The sequence below is a fragment of the Solanum tuberosum genome, unplaced genomic scaffold (assembly GCF_000226075.1).
Source record: "Solanum tuberosum cultivar DM 1-3 516 R44 unplaced genomic scaffold, SolTub_3.0 scf00538, whole genome shotgun sequence".
In the NCBI taxonomy this organism is placed as follows: Eukaryota; Viridiplantae; Streptophyta; class Magnoliopsida; order Solanales; family Solanaceae; genus Solanum; species Solanum tuberosum.
The window spans coordinates 196,647-217,433 of record NW_006239455.1 but is presented as its reverse complement, the minus strand read 5'-3'; the positions used below and the strand labels follow the sequence as shown (position 1 = coordinate 217,433).

Here is a 20,787-nt window from a genome sequence, read left to right as displayed (position 1 = left end):
CATACCATCTACATAAAGATACATCACCAAGAAATCAGTTTTACCTTGATTTTTTACATAGAGAGTTGACTCATCATTGCTTCTTTCAAATCCATTCTTCTGGAGATAAGAGAGTAATTTTTTTAAAAAAAAAGATAACTAAAAAACAAATTAAAAAATAAAATATTGATTGTAAAATAAGTAATAAAATTTAAAAAATTATGAATCTTTTTTGTGTGGGGGTTAGGGAATGGGGGGTAATCTTTTTTAATAGATATATAACTAAAAAAAAAAACAACGAATTTTAATAATGTTGAATTTCAGTACGTTTTAACTCACTTTTACATAGTTACCTTACAAGTTTGTTAAAATTTAGAATTCATTTAACAACTATGACAGTTTTTAAATCAATCATTATCATTATCGTCAGTCAATTAAAAAAAGTTATATATTTAAATCTTTCATAAGCAATATCACATTTAATTTAAAATTATGGCATTTAAAAATATTCGCACAACGCACCAACATAAATACTAGTTCCTAATAATATCATTTGTTGTTTCCTTACAAAATATTAAGATTTTTATAATCATTAGTCGTACGTATTTCCTTTAGAAGGGTTCAATATTGTTACGTGTGGACGCAAAATTAGTAGTTGACTAACAAAATACAATCCAATGGTTAGAGAAGTAAACTTTTTTTCAATAATTTCATAATTGCTTTTGTGCTTCAAATTTTCACCCAACTTTAGTCTATTATTTCCTTGATGAAAAAATGTAAATCAAAAATGAAATTATGGGTACAAAAGGTGTTGATGAAGGAATAATAATTTATAAAACTGACTAAAAATGAAGAAAAATTGATTCCATGATTCATAATATACTACTAAAAGAATCATTTATAATATTTTACAAAAAGTCAAATTCATGTGAAGCCCATCACCCTTTTTTTAATTATCAAATCAATTTGGGCACCTTAACTATTCAATAGGTACCTATTTCCTTTCATTAGTATCCTGTTAAATAATTCTATTCTTTAGATCTTCGATGGTGAAAAGAAATTATCTAGTGCTATTGATTTTATTCAAATGAACATGTCCATTTGGAAAAAGTCATAAAATTTGTTATTGGCTTTCACTAGGGAATAGAACCAAATACTAGGACTAAAAGGGTATGAATCTTATTCCTGTCTGTTGGTACCAATTGTGCCAACTAAACACTGCCTATACAGAACAACAAATTAGATACTTAAAAATATGGGTTGTGGTGCAGTGACGAAACTGCTTCACTCGGGTTCGAGCCTTAGATATGGAAAAAATCTTGTTGGGAGGGTCACCCCCAAATGAACCCTGCAGTACTTGATCTGAATATAGTCGGGGCTCCAATACGATTTCCAGAGAGCAAGTGAAAAACAAAAAAAAATTAGATACTTATGAAATATTACTACTTTTAGGTGTGTTGGGGTTTGGGGGTGGGGTAAGGGGTGAGAGATAGTGGGGGCAAAAGTGATCCTCAATTATTAAATCTTGAAAGATTCCATAAAATAAGGTCCACAAGAATCAAAATTGTATATAAGATATTCACAAATGTGATTTATGAAAATTATGGATGAAATAGTTGTGTTCGAGTCAATTCATGTGCATCTCAATTATTCCTTTAGATACATATTACCTTTCACAAGCCGCACAGATATCGAATAATTCTGCTCAGTCAGAAAAAATTAGTACCAAACTCTTTTTTGTCTTTATTAGATAAGCTCTAATCTTTCGTAATTTTTGTACCGTTCATTAGATTAACATCACAATCTAAAAACTATGGAAAGTCCTCAATTTTAGGTAAGAAAAGCATTAAAGCACCTGATAAAGTTAGGAAGCAATTACAAGGATATCAATACAAAGCTATATTACAAGTTAAATAACAGCCATCCTATCACAAAGTCTATTACCATTTTTATTGACAAAAAAAAACTATTGGTTGAACTAGATAGGTAGTTAAGAATTTAAGAACCTATACATATAGTCATATACCAGTTTCAAGCTACTTGATATTTTTAATTATATACACAAACACATACCCCCCCCCACCCTACTCACCCCACCTCCCCTGGCCTACCCATCTTGAAGAATATTGGCTATAACTTACATGTAATGGTTTAAGTGAAGTCTATTCTGCTATGGCCCCCATATGGACTTAAGTATGTGCATACCTTGTTCATGATGTTATGTCTCCAAGAACCATGTTGTTCAAGTTGTACTGTTTTTATCTCATGTTCTTGATCAAGATTTTCATTATGTTGTCATTATTTGGCTGTGTGACTATTTCAGAATCTGAGTCAGAGTCATGGTTTGTGCAACAATATGTAAGACAAGCTCAGAGGAAATTTGAGTTGAAAACCAACAAGTTTTGGGAGTATGATGAGCAATCCAACAGTTGGTTACAAGTGGATTTGCCTTATGATTTAGTGTCTTGTTTCAATGATAACTGTACTAAAGTCAATAGAATTGATCAGACTAATCAAGAACCTGAAAAAGATGAGATCTTTACTAAAGTTAAGGATGAGGGAAGTTCTTATCCTTATCTTCCTTTGAGAAAAAGAGTTTCTTTGACAAAAATGTCTGAAGCATCTATCTGGATCACTGGTGTAAGTGGATCAATCTATGAAAGATTTTGGAATGGATTGCAGTGGGTTGTAGCACCTCATGATTTGTCAATATCAGCAGGGTATGCAGTTTCTGTTTTCATGGTCAATCAGACAATTCTTGCTCTATCAGAATCAGGATATATCTATCAGGTAACCTTTTGAACATTCATATAAACGTGTAAGGTAATCATTGAACTATCTGATAAGGGGTGCCTTAGAGTAATGGGTTCGAGCCATGGAAGAAGTCACTAATGCTTGCATTAGGTAGGCTGTCTACATTTCCTTCCCCGAACCCTGCCAACACGGGATGCTTTGTGCACCGGGTTGTTCTTTATTCAACTATCTGATAAGTTTTAGTGAATATCGGATCAGAATTCTCTTTTATTTTATAATATTGGAGTGTGATGGGCTTAAATGGAGCGACGACGTAAGCCGACACCAACTTACTTGGGATTGAGACATAATCATTGTTGTTCTAGTTGTTGTAATGGTAATAGCAGTATCAGATTAAAACACTCAATCAGTATTTTCTGTTTGTCTTCATTTGGTATAAAATTTAGTGGATATCTGATTGTGAATCTCCTTTATAATATGGTAGTGTCGGTCTTTAAATGGAGCAACATGGATAGTGAGGATTCATATAGTTGAAGCCAACTTGCTTGGAATTGTCTCCTTTATAATATGGTAGTGTCGGTCTTTAAATGGAGCAACATGGATAGTGAGGATTCATATAGTTGAAGCCAACTTGCTTGGAATTGTATCAGATTATATAATTCTCATGTTTATTTACCTTTGGTGTTGCTATGTTATTTTCCCACAGTTGCAGCTAAGTGATGATCAGCCAGTTTGGATAAATATTACACCAGCAAGTGATCATCAAACAAGTAAAGAAACAGAACTAATTCAGATTGTGTCAGGAGTTGTATCCAGTGATAGGAAGTGAGTATAGTATATTCGTACGCTTGACTATTTCGATATTGAGGATTTTCTTGAGGAAAAACAAAGTTAAATTATGTTACTGCAGATAGTTGTGACTTGTGTGAGCTCCAGGCTAAGCTAATAACACCTTGAATTTGTCCATCAACATCAGGAGAATATATTTCTTCACAAAGAATGGAACTTTATTAGAACTCACTGAGGTTGATCTCATAAGGTGAGAACCACTCATATATATGATTGACTATGGTCGTCTTTGTTGAAGTGTGTGATCGTCACATCTAAAAGCTTAAATCATTAGAAAGAACACACATCAATGTCTGCTTTCAAATGCAATTAGGTGGACTAATCATGGAAAACCTCCCGGAGCAAATGTTGCAGCAATCGCGGATGCATCTACATTTATATCAGAAGTAGTCTTTACAATTAGGTAAAACAGCAAAAAGGATCCTAGTTCTTTTGGTTAAAATGACTCTTATTCTTTGCCTAATTGATGTAACATTTTTTCAACAGTACTGCAGGAGATCTTTATGAATACGATCAGCGCTCAAGGCCATCATGGAAGAAGCATATACAAAAAGAGTCTTCTGATCAAGATACTTCTCTGAAACCATCTCTAGGATGCAGTTTAAAAGGAGTGAATGGAGCTATTTCAAAATCTTTGTTTCTCTTGGCTAAGGTAAAAAGCTCTTTTTAGTCCATCACCTATAGTTTAACAAAAAGAACACTGTATTAAGAAAAGCAAGGAAACTTAGTGGACTGATCCCATCATCTCTACCCCGTAGGAACTACGAGATTACCATAAGGATGCCTTCAGCACCCTAGGGGTCACGTATCAGCCATAGAACCTTGCTCAATAAGTGGAACACGTTAACTATTCACAACTACTGATGGAGGACTCGTTGAAAAGTTCCAGTGAGCAGGTGTTAACCCCCATACATGGTCTTAACAGTCATAAGTAAAAGAAACTTTTCAGCTGATAATAAAATAATGCAAGGACTTCATGTCTCGAAAGACTTCCCTCTTGCTGGAAGGACAAATAGGAAACTGTTCGAAGAGTGCTAAAATGAGATCACTGCAACTTTATAGTAAATTGCTTGATGAAATTACATGATCCTCCAATTTTCCCCTGAATTTATCAATGTATGGTGTGAATTAGTAATATACCTAAGTCAAGAATCCTTTCAGAAACAGCCTCTCTAACTCCACGAGGTAATGGTAAGGTATGCGTAAACTCTACTCTTCCCAGATCCCACTTAGTGGGATTTCACTGGGTAAGTTAATGTTCCGCCTAAGTCAAGAATCCATTTATTAGATAAACTTGATCTACCAAAGTGGTTTTCTGGTTCCTTTCATGCCTACACTCCCATCTCTTAACATCACTATCTATTTTTTATGCAACACATATAGTTTTGACTTCCCTTTTCTTGTAAATTTTTGAACATATGAAGGGAGGATATTTAATAGAGAGACGGTCGCAACAAAGGAAATGGAAATGGATTAATCATGGAAATCCAAAAGATCATGTCCTGTCTTCCATTACATGCCTTTCTGAAGAAAACTTGGCTGAAAATTCAAACTCATTGTTTCTTACAACTGCAGCTGGTTACATTTTCGAATATCGAATTCCAGATCATTCAGGTATGTTTTTGACATAACTCTTCTTCTCCTTTTAAATGTGTTAATTCATTACTTAGCAACAGATACAGTATTCAACCATTAATCTGCCTCGAAAAATTGAATCTTTGACATGAATACAGGCATTGACCAAGAGGATGATACTACAAAAAGTTGGATCAATCATGTTTATCCCCCTTATGCCAAGGCTGCAAGAGGAATTCCAGGAGTGCAATTGCATCCTGGCAGAATTATTTTCCCACTTGATGATGGTAGGCTTGGAGAGCTTCGCCTATCCGGTCTCGGTGATGAGAGTTCCGGACCGAACTATCAAATTAATGCCAGAAGAAGATCATCACAGAAGTATGTATGGTTTCTAGTAGATGCCCCAGAAACAGAAGGATGGAATGCAGAGTATTGCACTGAAGAACATGGACCGTCGAATTGCATTGCAGGCATCAAAGATGAAAACAATGAACTTGATCTCACGACATCGACAGCAAGAAGGAGAAGGACAAGCAAAGAACAATACAGTTACATATCAATTGATATGTCAGCTAGGAAAGCTGCTGAACCCGAGGGAGACTACAATATCCCGGATAACTGGATCAACAAAAATTTCCATCTGAGGGTGATGCATGAAGGAAAATCATTCTTCCTAATAACGGAGGGTGGTCTGATTTTCGAGTATCTAAATTCTGATAATGTGTGGTTCTGGCTTAGGCATGATCATCCAACAGCTATGAGAGGTGCCCTTGGGAACTATAATGGAAGTTTGTTTTTGGTTGATGAGCAACGGAGTTTGCTCATCAGAGAAAGAGATAGTGCTGAACTAGCATGGATTAATTGCACTGCTATGAAGAAAGGAAGGCAAGTAATCGGAGGTCCTCCGTGGGACGATCTACCAGGGAAATCTCGAAATGCTAGAAAAGAAGATGCACTTTTCTTTGTAAGCAAAAGTGGGAGATTGCTACAATTTGCAGTAAGTAGCATACACTATGTCCACTTTTCTAGTTTAGAGGTTCAAAAGGTGAGTATACGAAGAATGCTTTCAGCCTAATAAAATGAAGGCTAAAATGAGTGGTATTAAGCTTATATATCCTGAAATTTCTAAGCTTCCAGTCTAAATATTGATAAAATGAAGGCTAAAGTGTCATAACCTGTTTCTTAGGTTGCACTGAGAAAGTTCAAATGGAAAGATTGTCGGTACCCAGCCAGTACAAAGATTGCAAGCATTGCTGACCAGGAACTGCTCCGAGAGAACGTGGTGTTTGTCATTGGAAGGAACGGACGCTTATACCAGTATAACAAAGTTACTGAACTATGGCATGAGCATTACCAATCTCAACATTTGGTTCTATCAAGATCTCCTGGAACTGCAATGAGGTTATCTTCACTGTCACTGCAAGGTTCTCTTTTCATGCTTTCGGCAGATGGTGGACTAGTTGAATATAATTGGAATCCGTCCAACGGATGGAATTGGATAGAACACGGAACACCAGATCCAAGTGTCATTCTTGTTGGTTCACCGGGACCATGCTTCACAGGTGCTCATCTGTTCTTAATAGGTTCAGATGGAAAAGTGTATCTAAGGTTCTTGGACAATGGAACATGGAAATGGAGAAGCTGTGGCTTCCCATATATGGCAAATGAAAAACATGTCTCTGATAATCATGATCGTAAAGAAACTTGTACTTCCGATGATCTTGCAGATCGTTTAGAGAAAATTGAAGAAAAACCTCCAAAGCCTTAAACAAAAACTGTGACTCCAAGGTTAGTGTTTATTTACAATTCCTCTACTTGCTTCTTGAATATTTGGACTATGTTATACGGACTCTCCATCCCTTTGCATAATTTTGAGTCCAAACATTCATGATCCGGATGTGAATGAGTCGAATGACTTATAATCCAATAAGTAAAACATTGGTATGGGCACACCTTTTTGAATACTAAACAGTATTTGGGCTATGTTACATGAACTACCCAACCACGGGTTAGCGAGTTCTGTAGAACCTAGAGCTTCGGGTATACATAGTCTAAAATCTATATTTCAGAACCCACAAATTCTATATGAGCCATCGCCTAGATGCAGTTACGTTGGTATAGCACATCTTTATGAAGCCTAACATAACAGCAGTGAATACTTATCCATGCAACAAAGTCTCTATTGTCATAGTCATACATTGGTTTATAAACAGGTGGCACTTACAAGACCGATTCCTTTTTCGGAAGATTCAGTCATATTTGAGCTCAGAGATGGCAGAGTATGTAAACTTGAACTCTACTTGAATGTTTAGAGGTTTGAAAAGTTTTATCATTTCATAAACTTCCCAGAATTGCTATAAAAATTTACTCATAATACTGATTTCTCTTTTAACAGATAGAATCTGACATTATCAAAGCTACTAGTAAAACATATTATTGATGCCAAAGAACTAACTGGAATGCGTATAGTCACTCAACTTTATCCGTTACAACGATCAAGTAACAAAATTATTTTTTGTCAACTAAAGCAACTTTACTTTACACACTATAACAACAAAGTCACTATATAAAGTTGAGTAACCATACTATTTCACTAGGTACTTGTTACCTTTTACCAGCACCGGTACTGAGTAACTTTGTCTTTCATGGTTTAAGCAAATTAGAAGAAATCACTAACGTTGTTTTGTATTTTAAACTCTTGTATCCCATGACTTTAGTTGGCAGAAATGCGACGGACAGGAAATACAGATTGGACATGGTCACGTACGATTGGCACTCCTACTAGCCTCTGCGTAACAAGTTTCTGGGCAACTTTAGCATAATAGCATCAAAAACACATCGTCACGTTAGCTGCAGGACAGGTGAAAAGATCAAGCAAGCAACAGCTTACAACTATACATGTATATATATATATATAGAGAGAGAGAGAGAGAAGAAGAACTAAACAGAAATTAGAAAATAAACAAACTTGTACAGTTTTCAATCCATGTTTCTTTGTACAGACACTGTATTAGAGTAAAATGCTTGTAAATCTACAATTTATCATAGTAAGATGCATTTACAAGTGTTACAAGTTTATATAGTTCATTTTTATTTTTATTTTGGTTTCCCACCCCGAGCCCATGACTAAATCCGGATCGCGCACTGCAGGGCCCATTCAAGGGTAGCGCTCCCAACAGGATTTTCTCCATACCCAAGGCTCGAACCCGAGACCTCTGGTTAAGGGTGAAACATTCCCACCACTGCACCACAACCATCATAGGTTGTGCAGAACATTGTAAATATATTACTTCCTCTGTCCTAATTTATGTGGCACATTTCGGATGTCGAGATTCAAACATGTCTATCTTTGATCGTAAATTTTTCCTATATCTTTTAAATATTTTGTATTATCAATTATTGAGACTTATAGTACTTTTTGTGTAGTTTACAAATATATAAATTTCATTTTAAAAAATTGAAAATTTCATGAGCAAATTCTCGGTCAAACTTAAACTGTTTGACTCTCGAAAAGCGAAATGTGTCACATAAATTGGGACAGAGGTAGTACCTTATATAGTTAGTTGAATCATAGGAGAGATCTGTAGAATATTTTCTTACTTTTGATAGAGTTTCTTGCTAGTGTATATGAACATGTAATGCTGATATAATAAAGGGAAAACTTCATAAATAGTTACGGTGGGAAACATAATAGGCCTCATTAAATATAGTTTGCCTATTTGTGCATCATAGCTATAGTTTAAATAGCTATTATGATTCTGATTTGTATAATTCGTCCTTTTTATAATTAATTATACAAAATCTTATTTAATTATATCTAATTGATTATGTGGTAATTAAGGAAAATAATTCTTTAAGTAAAGGTCATTTAGTTTAATTAGAATACGTTACCAAAATAAGTGTTCTTCTTCATGAGGAAACGCAGAGTATTCATTGTTTTCATTCAATCAAAGCTTCTTCAGTAGTAGAACGGAAACAATTGATTCTTTTTGTGGCTTAAACAACAAAAAGATAAACACAACAATCTATCCATTACAAGTAGTATATTCTTCTATGTATATGTATTTTTATATATTTCTTGATTAATTCGTGTTTAATTTGTATTAAGATCCGCTAGACTGGTATTAAGATATGAAGTAGTTGATTTGTTTGAAAATAATTTGTAGATGTATATAATTTGCATAGAATTCCAGACTAAGTTTGTTTGTGTGTGATTTTGTCTAACCATATTGTATATAATTGAGTATTTTTTGGTTACTTGTATCAATTTGTATATGTTACGGTTATATTTGTATATTAGATAGATTTTATACAAGTCGTGGGTGATTTTGTGTCTAAACATATTGTGATTTATGAATTTTTTCCTTACTTTATCAATTTTGTATATGTTACTATTTGATTTGTATATTAGATAGAATTTATACAAGTCGTCATATATTTTAAGTCAACAAATGTAAATAATTGAGTAATTTTTCTGTTACTTTTATCAGTTTTGCATATGTTATTGTTTGATTTGTATATTAGATAGATTTTATACAAGTCGTTATATATTTTAAGTCAACAAGTGTATATAATTGAGTAATTTTTGATTACTTGTATCAGTTTGTATATGTTAATGTTTGTTTTGTATATTAGATAGATTTTATACAATTCATTATATATTTTAAGTCAATAAATGAATATAATTGAGTAATTTTTGATTGCTTGTATAGTTTTGTATATGTCAATTGAACTTGTATAACTATAAACAATAACACAACAGATTATTAATTATGTAATATATACAAATGCTAGTTTTCTTAATTACAATTCATTTATTATGTCATATACAACTTAAATTATCGATATACAAAAGAAAGAAGAGAAAACAGGGCTATACCTCAAAATCATATGATTCATGTTAATTAATCCATTGCAACATAATCATGATTCTTGTACTTTTGTTTCTTTTATAGGAATCATCAAATCGGTAACATTAACTCTTTTTTCCTCTTGTCTTTTTTACTTTGGAGATTTTAACCCAGTATTGATGGGGTCATTGAGAAGCTTAGATCTCATCTTCTTCTTTGCAATGTTTGAATCAAATATCATTAGATTTCGTAATAGAACATGCAATTGCTTCAAAATGTTGAATTAAACTCAACGTAAAAGATGGATTTCCAATCGAATTTGTTGCATGCAAATGTATACTTCTAGTGATTCTCTTTGATGAACATTGCTCCTCCATGATTAGAATGATTGTACCCAAGGAATCAAGATTTGGCTATAGGAATATGAAAAAACAAAAAAAAATTGAGAAAATTATACAAATACAAAAAAATATCAAAAACTGATGAGATTTTTTTAAAAAAAAAAAACTAAATGGAGATCACCTGATTTTGCAAGATTATGAGGGTTGATTCAAAATTTTAAAATTTTGAAAATTGAATTGGTTGAGAGATTTATGGGAGAATAACATAATTGAGGAGTCAATTAAGTGGGTAGGTTAGAGAGAAAGTGTGAAAAGATTTGTATAAATGGGAAATAGAAATATACACGATCTAATATAAAAATGTGAGACCCATCATAACCATTTTCTAAAACAATAACCCTTTTCTATAATTAATTAAAATTATAGTCATGTAGCATAATTATCTATTTAATGTTAGTTTAGTTATATAATTTCCCCTATGATAAAATATGAAGTTTTGTTAACTCTCATGGTATCAGAGCCACTAGGGCTCAAGATGTTGGTTCAGAAAATTCGAAACTTTTTCTAGCATCTTGGGAAAAGATTTCGGCTACTTGGATTTGGCAGGATACATTTGGGCTTGTTGTTCCAACATCATCTAATTAGTTCCAAGGTACTCTAGATTGGTTTCTGGTGTTTCAATTTTTCCTATCTAGATAATGTTTGTTTTTTTCTTTGCATTTGTGATATAAAATCTGAAAATTGCTTTGTGCTTTTGTGGTTGTTTGGTTCAGTTTTGGTGCTAATTTATTGCTCTTTTCAACTAGTTTGGTGTCAGATTTTTATCATTTGCTCTTCTTAATCAATTTTTTGGCTAAATATTAGTTAAAATGTTTGAGGATAATCTGTCATGACTGAAATTATTTTCAACTTATCCAAAATTACAAATTACAAAATGACTTAGAGCTTGTTTTCCATTGTTGTTGGAAGGCCAAAAGCATTTATTTTGAGATAAAAAGTACTTATTTTGAAAAATTAAGTGTTTGGAAAATTAATAAAATTATTTTTAAATGGAAGCAAAAGAAGTTTTTCTGTTGTTGGTAAGAAGCTAAAAATTTCTGTTTTTAAAAAAAAGTGAGAAGCAGAAATTTTTTTTTTTTCAAGACTAACATATCGCTTCCATATATACATATTTACCAATATATCTCTTATTAATATTGAGTTTCATTTAAATTTTATTCTTTATTTTATATAACAAACTTTTATTTTATTTTACGTTTATATTTTATTTTATTACGGTTAACAACAATATTTTTGCAAGATTAGAAAAAAATAATTAAAGATTCCAGCCCTCCCAGAATAAAGTATAGTATTGATTGAAAATTTGAAATGTACATTTTAATTTAATAAAAATAAAAAATTAATTATTTTTCTATAATAGAAATTTAAAATGGTTTTTCTTTATAAAATAATTTTAATATTAAAAGTACATTGATACGTGCCTTTTTTCGTAATTTGACTCTCAAAAACTCTTTTAAAAAAACTTTTAAAAAATATTAGTTAAACACAAATTGCTTATCAATAGCACTTTTCAAATGAATTGGCCAAACACAAATTGTTTTTTTTTTTCTAAAGCACTTATCTGAAAAGCTATTTTTTTAAAATGCTTCTAAAAATAAACAGTTTTGATTAGCAATATCAAATAGGATCTTAGAATACCTTGATTGTTGAATACTAAATACTCTTTGAGAGCATTGTGAGCTTGTTGAAGCTTTTGATTATGTTGAATATGAAAAGAATGAGAATCTAATTCCCTTGAGGTCCTTTTAATAGGTTAGATTCCCTTTGAATATTCTTATGAGGTCAATTCACTTAATAGATTTGATTGTGTTTGATTTCATTTATTCTACCTTTCTATCCTTTTTTCTTTAAAAAATCTTTGTTTTTCTTATTCCGCTCTTAGAATTGTATCAATTAGTATTTATTGATAAAATATCGTGATACGAAAATCAAAATCTTAACACTAAGAACAAAAAAAAAAAAGATAAACAAAAGATAAATGATAGAAGAGACATAAAATGGAAGAGAATTGAATACAATGGTTATAAATCAATCCATACCTTCAATTGACTTGATTCAACAAAGCACCAATCCTATAAAAGCAAGACACAAAAATGGAAATAATAGGCAATCATGACTATATCAAAATCAAGACCTCATATTAATAACATCAAAACAAACATCTATACTATAGAGATGACTCTAAAGAGGAAAGATTAATTTCCTCTAGCAAGCAATCTCATCAAGGGATCAACATTTTCTAGCAATTATGATTTTAGTGTTAGACTTCCTCAAGAGTATACTCAATTCATGAGAATTCAATACATATATTAAAATAATTGAAGTCTTAAAGAGTTATTCTTCGTTATTTATAGCCGAAGCTAACTATTGCAAAAATACTCTTAATGAAATAAGGTTCTTCTTAGACAAGAGGCTTGCATTTTAGGAATATCTGTTAGGGTTTTGCCCTGATTTTCTTACCATAATTTAAGATTTATTTTTCCTTAAAGAAAAAACAAAATATTACCATAAATGTTTTTACTTTTCTTGAAAGGAAAATATAATATTATTTTATATTTGGTTTATTCTCTCCTTTTTAAGACTCATTTTCTAGTAAGAAAATGTTTTTAGGACTCTATAAATATAGGTTTGTTTCTTCTAACACAATAACAATGATATCCACAATGTAATCGTTTAAGAGTCTTGTTTATGGGGAGATTTATTCTCTCTAAAGTTTCAATGTTTTTCTTTCTATTAGTTTTGATATAATAATATTTTGATTTTTAGTATAAGTTTTTTGTCATCTAATTTATCAATCATATTATTTGCAATTGTAAGCTTCCGCATGACACCTTAATCACCCCTTCAGAACCCAACAATATCCACTTTAGCATATATACATAGTCTCTTTCTTCCTTCTTCAAGTAGTCTTCTAAGTGGAGTCTTGTACCTCCACTTTAGCACATTCTTGAGTTTCAACTCTTCATATCAAGCACTCCAACGAAGAGGAGTTCTACACTTAATAAGTAGCAGAGGTAAAATTAAGCACCACCAATTTAAAGAACATATACTAAAGGCCATCTCAAAATATGAGAAATTCGTGCAATAACTTGCTTATTGTCAAAATAGTTAAGTTAAGTGATCATATAAATAATTAACTTAGTATATTTTTTATTTAATAATTAACAACCTAAAATGAAAGTGTTCGAGCTAAAATATCTTGAATTCAAATTCTTAAAATATTCTATAAAATCACAGATTTATACCACTTCACAAACATAAGATGTCTTATGTTTTACAAATATCATTATTAATTATTTATATACAACAAATAAATGAAAAGCAAAGACGAACTCTTTGTGATTTTTTTTTATTTCTTATGAATAATTTAAATATAATATAATATTAAATATCTATTGGTACCTATCACGCTCGTGAGGTGTGCTAGTTTTTCTTTATAATTTCCTTTAAGAGTGTGAGAATGATAGATTTAATTAGAAAATAGTTCTAATAATTATCTCCACTTCACCAAATTTGGCTAAGGAAACTCATGACCAACTCTTGAAAAATTGCACCACTTGTTAAATATTATATAGAGGTTCAATGTGCTTAATTGCCAAATTATGTGGGTTCCATACCATTGAATTATACTATATTTACTTATTTTGAATACTTAAATTAAATCAAACAATTTAATATTAGGAATTACAAATTAAAGTGATACTAACATATACCACCTAACACCAGAGATAGAGCCAAACTTTTTGAGAAGTTAATAAGTGTTTCTTTTAGAAAATATATATCTATTTTTAAAAAAGTAAAAAGTGGTTAACTAAGTTTATAAAAATAAAAAAAAATAAAAAGTAATTTTGGGTAGCTTTAGAAATTGTGTTTCAGAAACTAAAAAAGTAAAAAGAAACTTCTAAATAAATATTTTTGAAACATTGGTCAAGCACAAAGTACTACTACAATATTAACAAAGGTATTTTTTAAATTAATGGGCGAAACACAAAACGATATTCTTAGTTCTCTAAGAATATATTTTCGAGTAGCACTTCAGACATAAAAAAAAATACTTTTCAAAATAAGCAGATTTTAAAATTTGATCAAACAGGCTATCTATTAGGATACAAATTATAAGTTCATTTGAACTCAATATTTTTTGCACAAATATATATTAATAGTTCATTAAGTATGTATAAATAGTACTCCCTCTAGTCCAAATTAAGTGAATCGTTGAGACCTTTTTTATAGTTCAAAATAAGTGAAGTATTCAAAGTCTAAAAATTGTTGGGGTGTTTTTGACATGTATCTTTCATTTAATGAGATTGTTAACTACTTTACACTTTCTAGGATACTATAGTTTGAAAATAATCGAAGGAATAGTAGTGAAAACTGAAAAGTAGCCTATAATTTATAAAAAAAAATTAAATATCATACCCAATAATTCACTTAATATAAACTGGAGAAAGTAACATATTTCTAACCAATAAATTTAAAGAGTATCAAATTAGAAAATAGTTCTAGAAATCCCTACTTCACCAAATTTGGCAAAGGAAACTCGTGATAATTTCTTCAAAAATTGCACGACTTGTTAGACATTATGGAGATTTTATGTGCATGATTGCCCAATTATGTGGAGCCCATAACATTGAATTAAATTATAAAATTACTTATTTTGGGTATATAAATTTAATCAGATTATTTTAGCACTTATAACTTGTTTGATCAAGTTTTTGAAAACTTTAATAATATTTTTTTTTTTAAAAAAAATACTTGCTTTAATAATCTTTTTGAAATTGTTTAGCCAAACATAGAATATTACTCTCAAAAAGTATCTTTTTAAAATAAATAAAATACTACTGATAAGAAAATATTTTGTAGAATTAATAGATTTTATAATTTGGCTGAACATGATATTAATATACAAGTTATATGTTCAGGGATAAATATGTGACCTCTAGCTTAAGATAAGAGCCTCAAATCGATCGGCAATATATATAAAAGATATTGGGTATATAAGTATGTATGTATTACGCTTTAGCGAAGCGTTTTAAAGTCGTACGGATCTAGGCCCAAAATCAACAATATCACTAATGGATTGAACTGTTACATATGGTATCATAGTCACTCATATATCTTGTCGATGGTGAGTCAATGTTCAATTAAGTTTAGACAAAAAAAAAAAAATTAAAAAAGAATAAACCTTAGTGTTGAGTCTAGACAAATTTCATGCGATGAGGGGAAACATCAGCGAGGATGTCAAGTCATAAGAAAGGGTATATATGACATTCTTTCTTAGGATAAGAAACGTATTGACAAAACAAAATCAGTGTTAGGTAGGTATATAAGTAAACAAATGTTACACCTTAGTGGTGCGTTTAGTCGTCTGAATCTAAGCCCAAAGTGAATAATATCACTAGCGGGCAAAATCGTTATAAAATAATAATTTTCAAATCCAATAAATCAAGTAAGCTGTGTACATAAATCCAAAATTTGTATCCACAAAATTCAGATCTTAAGTAGGCGTTCAAACATAGATTTCAAATATTTTTCACTTTATTTTGAATTTATGAAGCTGTCATGGATTATACATTTTTCAAAGAAAAATTGAAATAATATTTATGTTTAAATGCACTTAAATACAACTTCAAAAGTGAAAAACAAGTTAAAATACAACTTCAAATCGAATTTAAAGATCAAATGCTAATTATCGAATGAATGTGAAAAAATTATTTCAAAAGGAAAAATTATTTTAGACAGAATAATTTGGCCATAATGGCACAAATATATATTCACACTATAAACTAGGTTTCTTTTTGACAATTATACCCTTCTTTGTCAAATTCACATTTTTAATTTATTTATTATTTACTCCATCTATCCTTAATCACTTGTTCACTTTTGAATTGACACACATATTAAGAAATAGTGACTTTACCATTTTACCCATATTAATTATGAAGTGGATGAATTAAAAACTTAAGATTTTCAAAAAGTTCTACCTTTTTCAAAGTACTTCATCTGTCCCTAATTACTTGTCCACTTTTTCTTTTTTAGTTGTCCCTGATTACTTGTTAATTTTGACAAATCAAGAAAGGATAATTCTTTTTATCTAGTATACCCTCAATTAATTACTTTGAAAAAGGTAATTTTTTTTGAAAATCTTAAGTTTTAAATTCATCCACTTCATAATTAATAGGGGTAAAATGGTAAACTCATTATGCCAATCATTGTTTTCTTAATATGTGTGTCAATTTAAAAGTGAACAAGTAATAGGGACATAGGGAGTAATTAATTGACGGTATAATAGATTAAAAAAATTGTTCTTTTTTAATTTGTCAAAATAGACAAGTAATTAAGGACAACTAAAAAGGAAAAAATGGACAAGAAATTAAAAACAGTGGAGTATTATGTTTCAATAAATGAGAAAGATTTCCAATACATGGGAAATTAAGTAATTTTCATATTTCTCTAACTTCCATACATATACGGCTTTTAATTTCTTTTTAAAATATTGTAAAATGGCCAAAAACCAATACGTATGTAGTTTTTTTTTTTCCTTTTCTATTTAAAAATCTATAAAGAAAATAGTTCAAGGAATTTGGGAAATAGAAAAAAGTTAATTTTGACTTTTTACATTTCTGATCAAATTCTAGTCATTTAACATTACTCTAATTCAAAAATAAATAAATAATTGTTATGGAAAATTGGTTCTAAAGCCTAGTGGTTGAGAATCAGGAGGTTTCAAATTCATCCTCAGTAGAGATAAAAAAAATCACTAAGTGATTTTTCTCATCTGTTATTGCCTTGGTGGACAGAGTTATCTGGTATATTACTGGTGGAATGTGATAAATATCCCATAAAATTAGTCGAATCACGCAAAAAATTAACCCAAAAATATATACTTATGTGTAACACATGTTCATTAATTTGGTATAAACTTACCTTGCCAGCAATAATATGGTACTACTATGGAAGCATGCTATAATCAAAACCTTTGAATAGACTTGTTTGATTTTAGGGATAATTAATTCCAAGAAAAGAAAAACATTAATGTTTGGAGGGGGGTAGGTGGTGTCTTTGGACAAGACAGTAAAACAATTTCCAAATTTCAATAATGTTTATCTTCACCCAATGAATTCTTCATATTTGCACTTTTATCCACTCCCATGCATTAATTATGCCTCTCATATCAATGGCATAATGACATGGTAGGTGAAGTAGTTGGAAAAAAACCCTTTGACCAAAATAACTTAACTTCAACACAAACTTTGCTAAAGGACAAATGCAATAAAGATAACTTAACATTTACAAAATACTAAACTTGTATTTTACTAAATTAATTTTATTAATAATATTTTAAAAGTTTAAATTTACTTATTTTTATTCTATGTAATTAGGCAAGTACTAAATTACCAGAAAATATGGTCAGAATTTAGCCAGAAAAATTAAAAAAACTATAATATTTTTTTTATTTTAAAATAAACTGATTTTTTTTCCATTTTTTAGTTAAAAAGTATTAAAGTTAAAAGGATAAAAAAAATTAAAAAAAGAAAATAACATAGATAAAATATCATTCTAGCCAAATTTTCTGCCTAAAAAGATTTTTTCTATTTTAATATTGAAGATAGGGAGAATTTTATAGTTCATTTGACTTACTACTTGAACTCTCAGTTTGTTAGTGAGGTTCAATTCCAAAAAAAAAATATTTTTACTACAAATTCAAATAAAATTAACAAAAAAAGTATAAACTATTCAATCACAATAAATGTACTATATACATAGTTTAAGTTATATAATTGATAGTATATGTTTTTTTACACTATAAAGTTAGCAAACAGTAGGAAAAGAAATTCAAATGTCAAATTTATAATCTTAAAAATAAAATAGTTCACTTATTATAACAGATAATTGAAATTTAAGAATGTAACAATTCATTAGGCAAAATATAATTTTCTCTTTCTAATATGTATATGTAAAACACAATAATAAATTTTGTGTAATCTCTCTAATATGAAATGCGAAAATACTCTATCCAAAGGACCCTACAATTTGTAGCTGTCAATTATATTTCATTTTGTCCCCAATAAATAACTACGTAATTCATTACTTCCAACGATTCAAAATAATTAATGTTTTAATTTTTAAAAATTAATTTAAATATTTGATATTTCACAAAATTGAAAATGTATCTGATTCTTTCTCCATTCCGTATTGATTGTCCACATTATTGTATATAATTATCCCACATTATTTATCAATTTATAAAATCAAGATAGATTAATTCTCTCTATTTACTCTTACAATGACTTCTTTTTTTAAAAGTGTTACAAGTTGGTAAATTTCTAAAAAAAATCTTAAGGAGTAAATTACTCACTCCGCTCATTTTTACTTGTTATTATTTGACTTGGTCCACTCATTACGAAAATAATTACTGATTATCAAACTATCCTTGTTAAATGACATTTAGTATTGAGTCTTGAGAAAAGATTTGAAAAATAAGTATTTAATATTGAGGGTAAAGCTTGAAAAAATAATTATTTTTTTCATATGTCAAAAGTGATAACTAAAAATGAAAATCTATTTTAGAAATAAGTGACAAATAAAAATAAACAGAGAAAATAATAAATTACGCTTTTTTATTTGTGATTTTCAAAAGGCGTGTAAAAAAAAAAAATTAACTAATAATGAACGGATGAAATAGTGTAAATTTTAAAAATCATTGCCTGACTTCTTGAAACAGAAGCATTTATTCACACATTTCGAATATATCATTCCTTTTTTTTTTACAAGAAAGTGGATAATGCTCGTTTGGCCATAGATTTCCCAAATAATATTTGGGGAAAAATTTGGCAAATATTGTTTGTCCATACATTTTATCATTATTTGGAAAATATTTTTGACAAATATCCCAAATTCCTAAGTACTAGTTTTTTCTAGTATTTGGTTCAAATATCATTATTTGGGATCTTTTGAAAATTGAAATTTTACACCAAACTTTTATCTTTTACAAAAACATCCTCTATAGTAGTTGTTTGCGTTGTATAACATAATTTTTACGTGAACACCAAAGTAGTGATGAAATATTCAGTGAATATGAAAGTGATGATATGGTTGTTGATGAAAATGATGAACAATCGGCTCAAGGTAACAAAGTCATGTGCTTTGTCTACTACACAATGTATGAAATGATGCTTGTTGTACTCACTCCAAAGTCCAAACTACCACATTGCTCTAGTGTCATGGACACTATTTGTTATTTGTTGCAACGAAGATCCAATTGACTTGTAATACAAACTTATGGTTAGTTTTGATAGTTTTAAAACTTATGGGTATAAATCATATTTTTCTAAAAAAGTGAAATATATTTTCCAAATAATATGGCCAAACACATGGTGAAATTTCACCCAAATAATATTTGCCAAGAATATTTGGAAATCTATGGCCAAACGCTAGCTTAGTCTCTCTCCTAAAGAAAAAAAAATATTTTAATATATTATATAACTATCGAAAATAACTTTTCAATCTCTATCAATAAGGATTGTGATAGAGTGATAAGTACTTATGTATTCTTAATTGAAAATATGTTTGATCTCCTAAATACTGAATCGCATTTATTAGAGATAGCACGAAGATATTTCATCCATTGAAGCATATTTTGGAGAGATAAATACTTTTTGTGATCATTTTGAAATCAAACGGATGATGTGGGAAAGGTGTAATGACTCTTGAAAAGCACCAAAAAGTTACTCCCTTTTATTGAATTTAGAAAGAGAATCTAAGTTTAAAATTTGAATTCCCTCCTTTCATCAAAAAAATTTTATTTAAAAATTATATAAAATAATAATACTTAAATTTAGATTTTTTTTAAAAATATGAAGAAAATTAATTTGATAATATATATCTCTAATTTTAAAAAAATTAAAAGACTTAAATGAAAAGAAGAAAGTATGTGAAAATTGAAAAATGTAGAAAGGACGAAGAAGTTTGTCATTGTATAATTTGGTTTTTTTTTTTAAAAAACTAATGAAAGTTATGATGGAGAAATAAATATTTTTTCATTCTTAATAAAAATTCTCGAGTTTGAATTTACATAAATACAAAATTATATTTGTTAAGGAGCGCACCCTAATAGAAAAAAATAATATTTTTTTTTTAAAGAACGTGCACTATTTCAGGGGTAAGAGTTATTGACACTCTCGGTCTTAGCGCGTTAGTAACACCCAAAACAAAATCTTGACTAGATTTTTGGGGATGTTAAATGGATATCGACACTTGTGTTATTAATATTTCCTATGTCTAACGATAATTGTCTATTATAGTATTTTGGAATGTTCATACAGATGACAGTGGGGAGGTGTGGATAGAGAGAGTAATACTTCTTTCGTTTCATTTTA

The 20,787-nt window shown here is 29.8% G+C and overlaps 1 protein-coding gene across 2 annotated transcripts; it reads left to right on the top strand.

The window, feature by feature from the left end:
- Positions 1-2,136: 2,136 nt before the first annotated feature.
- Positions 2,137-8,258, top strand: LOC102590981 (uncharacterized). 2 transcript variants are annotated; one of them, XM_006365132.2, is made up of 10 exons: positions 2,138-2,769; positions 3,440-3,558; positions 3,710-3,772; positions 3,896-3,985; positions 4,069-4,234; positions 5,007-5,196; positions 5,316-6,154; positions 6,344-6,945; positions 7,371-7,436; positions 7,875-8,258. In XM_006365132.2, the coding sequence occupies exons 1-8, from the start codon at positions 2,200-2,202 to the stop codon at positions 6,923-6,925; spliced, it is 2,619 nt and encodes an 872-aa protein (XP_006365194.1). In that variant the 5' UTR covers positions 2,138-2,199; the 3' UTR covers positions 6,926-6,945; positions 7,371-7,436; positions 7,875-8,258. The 2 variants fall into 2 exon arrangements, with proteins under 2 accessions (XP_015159815.1, XP_006365194.1); XM_015304329.1 differs by having other exon boundaries at positions 2,137-2,769; positions 6,344-7,436.
- The last annotated feature ends 12,529 nt before the right edge of the window (positions 8,259-20,787 follow it).